This window comes from Capricornis sumatraensis, chromosome 9 (assembly GCF_032405125.1).
Source record: "Capricornis sumatraensis isolate serow.1 chromosome 9, serow.2, whole genome shotgun sequence".
NCBI classification, from domain to species: Eukaryota; Metazoa; Chordata; class Mammalia; order Artiodactyla; family Bovidae; genus Capricornis; species Capricornis sumatraensis.
The window spans coordinates 58,702,959-58,713,360 of record NC_091077.1 but is presented as its reverse complement, the minus strand read 5'-3'; the positions used below and the strand labels follow the sequence as shown (position 1 = coordinate 58,713,360).

At 42.7% G+C, this 10,402-nt stretch overlaps 1 protein-coding gene across 1 annotated transcript; it reads right to left on the bottom strand.

Moving 5' to 3' along the window:
• Nucleotides 1-717: 717 nt before the first annotated feature.
• On the bottom strand, nucleotides 718-3,971 carry SCGB3A2 (secretoglobin family 3A member 2). The gene is made up of 3 exons (XM_068981500.1): nucleotides 3,917-3,971; nucleotides 1,132-1,331; nucleotides 718-741 (listed from the first exon to the last, which is right to left on the bottom strand). The coding sequence occupies exons 1-3, from the start codon at nucleotides 3,969-3,971 to the stop codon at nucleotides 718-720; spliced, it is 279 nt and encodes a 92-aa protein (XP_068837601.1).
• Nucleotides 3,972-10,402: the final 6,431 nt, after the last annotated feature.

Genomic DNA, 10,402 nt, shown 5'->3' with positions numbered 1-10,402 from the left:
AAAGTGGGGAGGGGCAAGATAGGGGCATAAGATAAAGAGATACAGACCACTATGTATAAAATAAGCTACAAGAGTGTATTGTATACACCCTTACAAACAACCACAAATGGAGTGCAACCTTTAAAACCTGTGATCACTGTATCGTATAGTTGTAATCTATAATATTGTGCATCAACTATACTTCAACAAAAATCTTCTAAAATTTCTTTAGAAGTAGGGGAATAAGAACATGAGGAGTCTGAAAAATCACCAGATAATAAGAAAAAGGAAAGGGAAAGAATGATTACACCTTACTGAAAATTTGAGTTGTCTTTACAACGTTAAGTTAGTTTCTACTGTACAGCAACTAACACAACATTGTAAAGCAACTGTACTCCAATAAAATTAATTTTAATAAATAAAAAATAAAGGTGAAGAATATTGAAATGAATGTGCAAAAATAAATAAAGTACCATCTTATAAAGAGAGATAAGGAAATGTGAGTTGTCTTTATAACAACAGACTGTCTAGAGTTTATAAACCAAGGACAAAACTATCTAGCTAGGCCCTCCTGAATAGAGTTCCCCCCCAAAAAAACAGGACAAACTGGAGTCTTTTCAATGCTTTATTCATTCTTTTTTTGGGCCGCTACATTTTAGGATGGAAAGAGTTTCTGCGGGGGAGGGAGGGGGAGCATCATCTCCCTCCCTCCCTCCCCGACTCTTGCTTTTTCTGCCATCACACCAAATATGAGAGTGCCTCCTGAAAGTCAAAAGGACAACATTAAAAATAAGAGCAGTTTACATGTCATTAGCAAGTAGTCAATATCCTATTTCACCACCATTACCCTGACAAGGAAACAAAAGCTCAAGAGTGATTGAGTCCCATCCAGAATCACAGAGCTGAGAAGTAGCACACATTTCACAACCAGAACACAAGTCTTTCTCATTCAAAAATGCCTTCTAGAATTGTGGGTACTGCACTTGCCCTGAGATTCCAGGACATGCTGAATGTGTGTGGGTACAGTCCACGGTGGGGAAATACAGGTTCACAAATGAGAACAGGTCAGGTGGGAGTGGGCTGAAGAGGAAGGGCCCTCAGGGTGGGTAAACCCTACCCTTTGACCAAGTTAGCCCCACAAGCTATAGTTACCAGTAGTTTCTTCACGGCCTCGGAAGCCTCTGGTGTCAGCTCATTGACACACTTCCTCAGCCCTTCCACAAGGTGCTCAACGGAAATGCCCAAAGTATTCAGAAGAAGCTTAAGTGGGTCCAGGAATGGGAGAGCATCCAGAGGCAAAGGCAAGGCCTTGTTCACGGGAAGCGGCAAACTGTGGATGAGGAAGGCGGTAGCTGCAGAGCAGAAGAGATCCCAAGTGAGACCTCACCACCCTCCACTCTATCCGTGGCTCCATTCCAGCCCTACGCATCTTGGTTTCCCAGCAAACTTCTGCTTCAGGACCTGTGCACCTACTGTTCTATCGCTCTAGAACTTTCCTTCACCAGATAGCTACGTGTCTTTCTTCTTCACTTATTTGGTCTCTCATCAAATGTTACATTCTCAGAGATGTATCTAAAATGGCATCACCAGTCACCCTCCTTCTTTATTTTTCTTACCACTACCTAAAATATTAAATTTTTATTTATTTATTTAACCTTCATCCTCTCACTAGAATGTATGCTCCTCGAGAATAAGGATTGAGTTTTATTCACTGCTGTACCCCAGGCCTAGAACAGACCCTGGTATACAGTATGAACTCAGTAGATACCAGTGATTGACTGGACAGGGGTATACTTTGCATATGGCTGTCTCCGCAGCCCATGAGCTTGAAACGAACGGAAAGATGCTCTAATGACCTTCCACTTGGACACATGAATGGGCCCAACCAGAGCCCAGGAAACTGCTCCCAACCAACTCAACTCAGTGCTACGAACATAACTGAGTAGGGACTCTAAGTCGGTTGGTGCAGATACACAGATAAATAAAATAAGATATTTGATTCAGAGAACCCATGCAATCTGATGGACAGTAAAGATCTGTGTGTGCCACAGTGCAGCATGTGCTATGCTAACATTATGGACAAAGCTCTATGGAAACGCAGAAGAAGTGATGATTAATTCTAATATAGGAGACTGTTACGGGAATTTTCGCAGAATAGATGTTGCCATAGTTGTGTCTTGAGTCAAATATCAGGATGACAGGTAAAGGGGAGCAGCATTTGAAAGAGGAAAACAATTGACCAAGACACCAAGATAATAAGATTAAAGACCATACACAGGATGGTGAGTCTTCTTAATTCCACTTGGATGTGCTAAGCAGGTGAGGCTGCAACCTGGGTGAGATCAGATTTTAAGACGAATGTCATATGCATGAGTCTGAAATTTTTTTTCCCCAAGTGTAATGGGGAGCTACCATGGCTCTTCTATGGGACAACTGCATTTTGTATCTTCAGCAAGATAACTTTCACATAGATGTTAGAGAATGGGGGAAGCGCATGTTATACATATTTTTACAAAATACATGTGCATGTATTAAATACACAGATGTAGAAGCACATACATGAGACACACATCTTCCTGCTGGCAATCCCACCCCCCATACTGCTGGCCAACGCTTCATCCTCCTTTGCAATCTTTTCTGTTTTCTTATTCAAATAAAAAAAAAATGGAGCTTGTACACCTATTTTTCCTTCACTTTCTACTGCCTATTTTCCCACCCAAAGTTCTCCTCCAGAAAGGAGATATTTATATCCTTCCCACCCATCTCTCTGCTGCCACCTCTCCTCAGGTACCCCTAGACATTAAAGAATGACAGGTGAAGTTACAAATTAGTTCAAAAATTCACAAGTCAAAGTCACCATTGTAGCGTGGGTATCACACAGTTTCTCATGATTAATCTGCCTACTTCTTACTTTCAGCACTTTGGTGAGTGTCTTCTCTGTATTTACCTATCTATTTCAGAGGGGAGATCCTCAAAGCTTTCTGTTCTCCAAATGAGCAGCAGCCATTATGATGTATTCTGCAGATACACCCAAATGTCTCTTCCTGTAGCTAAAATGACTCCCTCCAAAAAGAAGGGATTCTTGGATTCTCCTCCAAGAAGCCAGCTTCTATAATCTAGAAATGGAACTGTTCCACCCCTCACCCCTGCCACAGAGCTCTATCTGTACTTTCATTGTGTATCACAGTGGACCAGTACAATAGTGACTTCTGTAGAAGTCTTCACTCCTCTGCCAGACTACAAGAACCTTGACAGAAATATGCATGTCTGATTCAGTTCTGAATCTCCCAAAGCCCAGTGCCCAACAGATTATAGCCATTTACCAAATACCTGCTGATTGTATGAACATATAAAAGTAGCTATGTCTCAAGAGAACCAGCATGGCAATCTGATTAGATATGAGAGCAAGGATGACTCCATATAATTTCAGAAACATGAAAGAATCAAATCTTAATTCAAAATTAAGGAAAATCAATGGTGGCCCCTTGTAGCTCCGTTGGTAAAGAATCTGCCTGCAGTGCAGGGGACCTGGGTTCGATTCCTGGGTTGGGAAGATCCCCTGGAGAAGGAAATAGCAACCCACTCCAGTATCCTTGCCTGGAAAATCTCATGGACCGAGGGCTGCCGTCCATGGGGTCGCAAAGAGTCGGGTACGACTGAGCGACTAACACTAATGACGGCCAAAGTTCAGTAATGAAGTACATTTGTTGACCCTCAGTGGGAACTGATTAATTTCTTTGTAGGATACACCAGGGATAACTTGTGTTGGATTAGAGCTTGGAGCTGGGAGCAGGAGGCATCTGAAGTCCCTTCCGACCTTACCAATATCTGTGGCTCTAAAACTCCCTTCACTATATGCCACCAGGAGCATATGCTCACTAGTTGTGTTCTTGTTATCAAGAAAGTAGAGAGAGATCGTGTGTTCCAGCCCACTTACCAGAGTAACTGCAAATGCCGATGGTCACCAGCAGGAACACAGTGACCAGCTTCATGGTGGGTTACCTGTGATATTTACCTGGAGTTTAAAATTAAACTGGAAAACCTAAGGAGTCCACTGAGCCCGTGGTTCCTCTTGCTGTAGCAAGTGTGGCGGTGGCTTCTGCACACACACATACTTATATGCCAAGGACTTGGATTTCGGTCACGACCACTTGACTCGCCCCTGGGAAGAACAGCGTGAAGGTCATGTTTCCTCTCTAAACAAATTGAAGGTTTTTTCCACTTTCCTTCATGTTCCCATGAGAAACAAAGCCCTAACTTAAAGCACCCTCAAGGCTCTCTCACACCACAAGCTCTTACACGAGACACGGAGCAGGATAGGGGGCGGTGGTAAGCAAAAATCTCTGAGTCCTTTCCCTGGAAGAACTCTGAAAAGAAGTTTTTGTATCAGGATTAAAAGGATTAAGGCTCTGTTGCTTTCCTCCAGTGTTCTATTCATTTAAAGTTCAGAGAAACACATTACCTGATGAATGTCCCAGTTGACAATTCTGAGGTCCCTTCAGCCCTGAAATAATATAGACTCAGCTTAACGGCATTTAGCAACCATGTTTCTCTGGAATTTACCCCAACCCTGTCACATATTTACCATGGCAAGATATTTGACCACTTCTGGTGCCTCCCACCTACCTGGGGGGAACACCTAGAGTCAGGCCTTCTCTGTGTTCTCATTTAGTTCTGGACCCAAAGTAAAAATGCCTTTTTAAAGACCTGGGATTTGGTAGTTATTCTATAGTATTGTTCTCCTCATCTAAAATAGGACATTTAACAGCTAACAGCAAGACAGTCCCAAAGGGGTGTAACCCTGAGGGAAAAAAAAATTTTTTTTACAAGATCTCATATATATAAATAACTTGGGTCACTAAAACATGCATGTCAGAAGCCTTTTGGCAGTCCAGTCCCTTGCAATCACGCAAATGAAATATTTGTTGGCCAGGGGAGGATCCCATCTGTAAGCCCAAGCCCTAGAGCTCCTTGGCATATCTAGTGCAAGAAAAAGAGAAAGAATGAACTGTGAAAGAAAGAAATAGAAATCAGAGTCCAGGTGGGTCCCAGTCCCAGCTCAAGCCTACCTAACCAAATGATGTTACTGACCTCAGCCACCCCCTCCACTGAGGGGGTACTCAGAACCTTCTGAGGAAGACATATCAAAGCATAGCCCACTTTAGATGCAAGGCCAGGAATTGGGGCCCTGCTTGAGGGTATGGTACTATTATGAGGATTTAATATAATTATGTAGACCTAGGATGTAACTGTACCAGCCCAAGATTAACACCTAATAAATGTCATCTGTTGTTCATTTCCATACATTGCCAAGTTACAACTGCCATTTCTTTATTTTTCTGCTACTTTATAAACTGCACACAGGAGATCATGTATTACTGCCACACATACTCAATTCTGCCCCTTCTACTGCTTTCTCTGCCCGAGAAAGCTTCATCTATTCCTGGGGAATTTTCCCTGGCCAGAACTCTCACATGGCCAAGGCTGTATGTGGTGAAGTGGTATCGAGTCAATGTCATCCTTTATTTTTATGCTAATGACATTCTGACAGAATATGGAACTAGTACTGCCCTTATCTCTGCTGGTTGTTTCCATTTTGTTCTCAAATCCTTTCTGTGCAAATCCACCCTCTCTGCCCTGCACTATGGGAAGCTCCGTTTTCCAAACTGTGGTTTCCGGACTTCCTGGCCAACGGCATTTTGGTTAGGGAGGGCAAACAGGAGGCCCGGGACAAGATTGGAGGGGAGAGAAAGGGAGAAAACAGGATGCTTCTCCCTCTCTCTGCTTCAGGAGACATCTCAGGCAGTGACTCCACTTCTCTATGGCTCCTTCCAGAAACGCCCTTTCACCTGTGGTCCAGCACAAGCCAGGGAGTCCCACCACTGTCCCAGCTTCCATGGCGCAGCCCCAGCCTGGACCCCACTTGCTCTCCCTGCCCCTCCTGGCCAAGTAGCCGTAGAAGCTTCCTGCACCTTCTAATCTCTGGGTTGACTCATCTTTCCCCTGGTTGCTTCAACTGCTTTTCTAGCACCTTGTAAATTATCTTCCAAGTTAAATTTTTCCTGTGTGGTCACCAGATATGGTTTTGATTTTTTGGTTGGATTCTGCCTAACACACCATATACTAAAATATAATAGAGATTTTGGTCAAAACAGCTCTTTCAGTTTGGAAACAGCCTCTCTCTCGTAAGTGCCACGTTACAAGCTCACAAGAGGCTAGATCAATCAAGGAGAAACAGAGTGGTACACACACAGATGCTTCTCGCTTTCCACCTCTGAAGTGTGTGGCACTGTTTCCAGCTGCTCTGTTGATCCTGGAGGCGAGCTCTCTCCCGGGAAGCTCTTCAGACCCCTGTGCTAATAGATTTCTGGTGAGCCCATCTAGCAGTAGACCAGACATTGTCTTCACCAAAACCTAGCTGTAAATGTGGATTGCTTAGACTAAAGACTGGAACCTCCTCCACGCAACACACACACACACACACACACATACGACCTCTCACAAACACAAACGTTCTCATGCTTACGTGAACAGTAACATGTGCATGTGAACAGACACACATACAAAACCATCAAACGCAACTGTTTTCATTTTTTGTTCAACAAATAGTTGCTACGCATCTTCTCTGTGCCTAGCACTGTCAGGAACTGAGATTGGAGCAGTTAATGAGGCAAGCTAATTTCCTGCTTTCGTGGAACTGACAACATAATGGGATAAACAGACAATAAACATGTAAACAAATAAAGAACTAGTCCTAGGTGCTGTGATGAAGCTAACAGGGTGGACTGATTGTAGAGAAAAAGAGGGTTAGGGGTACAGTCAGACCTGAAAAGAGATTCAGGCTTGGCTACTCCCATGCTTCCTGTGTCCTGAGTCCATGTATTATTCTTGTCTTTTTAGTCCATAATTCTGATGCTTTGACATTCTGGGGCCTTGCTGATCTTGGAGGGACTACTGTTCCCAGGGCTAACTAATTCTTAAATAGCAAATGACTCACCTGGGAATGTACTTCCCTAAGCAAACCAGCCAAACTACAGCCCACACTGCCAACCACCTCCTTGGGGAGCCCCAACACTGGGCCACTGTCTGCCTGCCTCAATTACCCCCTGAGGCCCAGGCAGGTACCAAACAGCTAGGGAGAGTGCCTACACCCCAGACAGAGCCCACTGAAATTATTCAAACTAGCCTATCCTACACCTGCTTACCCTGTCTCCCCATCCCTTCCCACAGAAACCAGAGTAAAGGCTCCTGCCCACTCCCCTACCACACCTTCCTGGCAAAGCCAGTGCTTCCCATGCACCCTACTGCCCTGTGGTGTGGCAGGCCCCTTTCTGGGGATCTATCGCTGTAACAATCTTTAAAATGGCAGTCATCTCCTGATCTGATGACCTGTGTAAATATAAAACACATTCTTCTTTCCCAGGACTAATTTGTAAACATCTCAAAGGACCTTTTCTTGTTCATGTTTGGATCCTAACACAAAATCTTACACACTTGATACTATTATTAGGAACTATCAATCAGCGCCAGGCCCTACACTTTGCATATGGTATCCACTTCATTCTCACAAAACCCCTAATGATAAAGAGCTTTAATCCCATTTTATAAATAAGAAAGTCTGAAGCTGAAAGCAATGAATTAGTTGCCAGAGTCACTTAAATATATATAATGTGGCCAGAATTTGAGCCCTTTCTTCTGATTTGTATTTCTTTACCTTGAAACCTTATGGATAGGGAGGCCTGGTGTGCTGCGATTCATGGGGTCGCAGAGAGTCAGACACGACTGAGTGACTGAACTGAACTGAACTGAACTGAATAAGCTTTTCCAGCAAGCGCTTGTTAATAAATAATTCATTAGAAGAAATGAAAAGGAAACAAATGCCACTGTTTCTAAATCAATTTGGGGTGTGTTTTTTGAACGAATTTTTGTGGAGATTAAGTTCATAATTGGGAGTGAAAGTTCAGTTAGTCATTCAACAAGTGTTTATTGAGCATGTTTCGTGGATGTGCTTCTGTGGTAGATTTTAGAAATATAGCATCACTCCTGCCTCTTCTTAATTATATTAAAGGAAACTGTTAGAAGCAACTCAGTAAGTCCAACAGAAGAAAGGCCATATATGACAAACCCACAGCTAACCTTATTCTCAATGGCGAAAAGCTGAAAACATTTCCTCTAAGATCAGGAACGAATCTAGGATGTCCACTCTTGACAGTTTTGTTCAACATAGTTTTGGAAGTACTAGCTATAGCAATCAGAGAAAAAAGATAAGAGGAATCCAAATTAAAAATGAAAAAATAAAATTATCACTGCTTGCAGATGACATGATACTATACATAGAAGATCCTAAAGACACCACCAGAAAAACTACTAGAGCTCATCAGTGAGTTTGATCAAGCTGCAGGATATAAAATTAGGTTGCATTTCTACACACTAACAACAAAAGATCAGAAAGAGAAATTAAGGAAACAATCCCACTTACCATTTCACAGAAAAGAATGAAATACCTATGAATAAATATACCTAAGGAGGCAAAAACAATAAGATGCTGATGAAAGAAACTAAAGATGGCACAAACAGATGGAACGATATACCATGTCCTTTTTGTCTCCGTGAGAAGAATGATAGTTCTAAAGAAGCGAACCGAATGTAGATTCAAGACACAGATCGGAAAAATAAAAGAATCAGCCTGAGATTTTGTCTCACACTCTTCCTTCTAGGTGACAAGAGATAGTAACTGGGTAGTCACACTGGAGACATTGAGTAGAGTTCAGTATCTTCTCTTCTGCTTGCTGTAAACTGGATGGTCAAAGTGGCTTAAAGCAAAGGCCTAAATAAGGGGAAATAGTCTCAAAATTCGTCTTGAAAACCACAAGCATGTAACAGTCAAATGTCACAGCTTTGTATACCAACCACGTGGAGTTTGGAGAAAAGCAAAAAAAAAATATTCTTGACTCTACCATATTGATTGAGTCCTATTTAGTGAAAAGTAGGCCTTCCCTATTGTCTCAGACAGTAAAGAATCTGCCTGTAATGCAGGAGACCCAGATTCAATCACTGGGTTGGGATGATCCCCTGGAGAAGGAAATGGCAATCCACTCCAGCATTCTTGCCTGGGAAATCCTATGGACAGAGGAGCCTGAAAGCAAAGAGTCGGACAGGACTGAATGACTAACACTTTCACACTTTCTAGTGAAAATCAGCCCATTATTGTTTAAGGCTAACTTTTAGCCTCTTTATAGACACTGCAGGGAAATCCAAATAGAATATTAGCCCATGAGGAAGAAACACAGGAAATGACCCATAAATCAAGACCAAATTGAAGTAAAAATCTGAGAAGCCTCAAAAATGTAAAAAAGTGAATTTGTCCAGGCTGGAGTTTTCAAAGATGACTTCGTGAATTAAAGTGGTTCTTAAATTCAAAGATTTGGATAAGCAGAGAAGATGAGAGCTAAAACTAGAATTCGTAATGCTTTAAGAAACTAATTAAGACAAGTAAGTAAATTAAAAAGAAAGATGTGTGGGAAAAGTCTCTTCCATCTTTCTCTGCCCAGCACTGTTTGTTCACAGGCCCTAACCATGGCAGATTTCAAACAAATCTTCAGTTTACAATCAAACAGCCCATAGATTGTGTCAGATGAGTTAATGAGAAGGTATGACTATAAAAAAACTAATTTCTGGTGGCCTGGGACTGGGACTTGATCTGTCAAGACTTGATCTGTAGCGAGATATTTGGGTTCTTGAGCAGGGCTGAACTTGGTCAGAGGGATTTATAGTGTAAGGGAAGCAGAAAGGTCTTTCATTGACGAGTCTGGGCTCTGATGACCCCATACTCCCGATCGATGGCCCATTCTCACATTCACAGCTAATGTCACCATCTTGTTAGAAGACCAGAACAGCATCTGCTATACCTTCCCTCCAGCAAAGATGTCAGCACTCCCAGAGACAGCTCTCCAGTGCCCAGCAGACATTCTCCATGACTAGATCATGTTCTAAATCCTACCTTTCAACTGCTCTTTATAGGGGAACAACTTTACCATATCACCTGGGGACCTTACAGTGATCCACACAGGTGAAGGGTTGAACCATAGCTTATCTGAGTCTTAGGGAAACACCTTGTGGTCCTCCTGGAACCCAAGAGGATGGAGGGCTACAGGAGCCATCTCCCACACACCTTCACATCTCTCCTGGGTGGCGTAAGACATTGCCTCCCAGGTTCTACGAGACGTGGGACTTTCTGCCCTACCTGCCTTGGAACAAGAGCTGCAGAATAATTCAAACCAAACCTCTCAGCTGCAGTCTAGAATTAGCTCCCCATAACTGGCCTTGAAGTCATCCAGTCCCTTCTGTTTCATGTTCATCCTTTATTGTTTTTTTTAAAGAAGATTTCATTTGCCCATGGTGAGTCTTCATTGCTACACAAGGG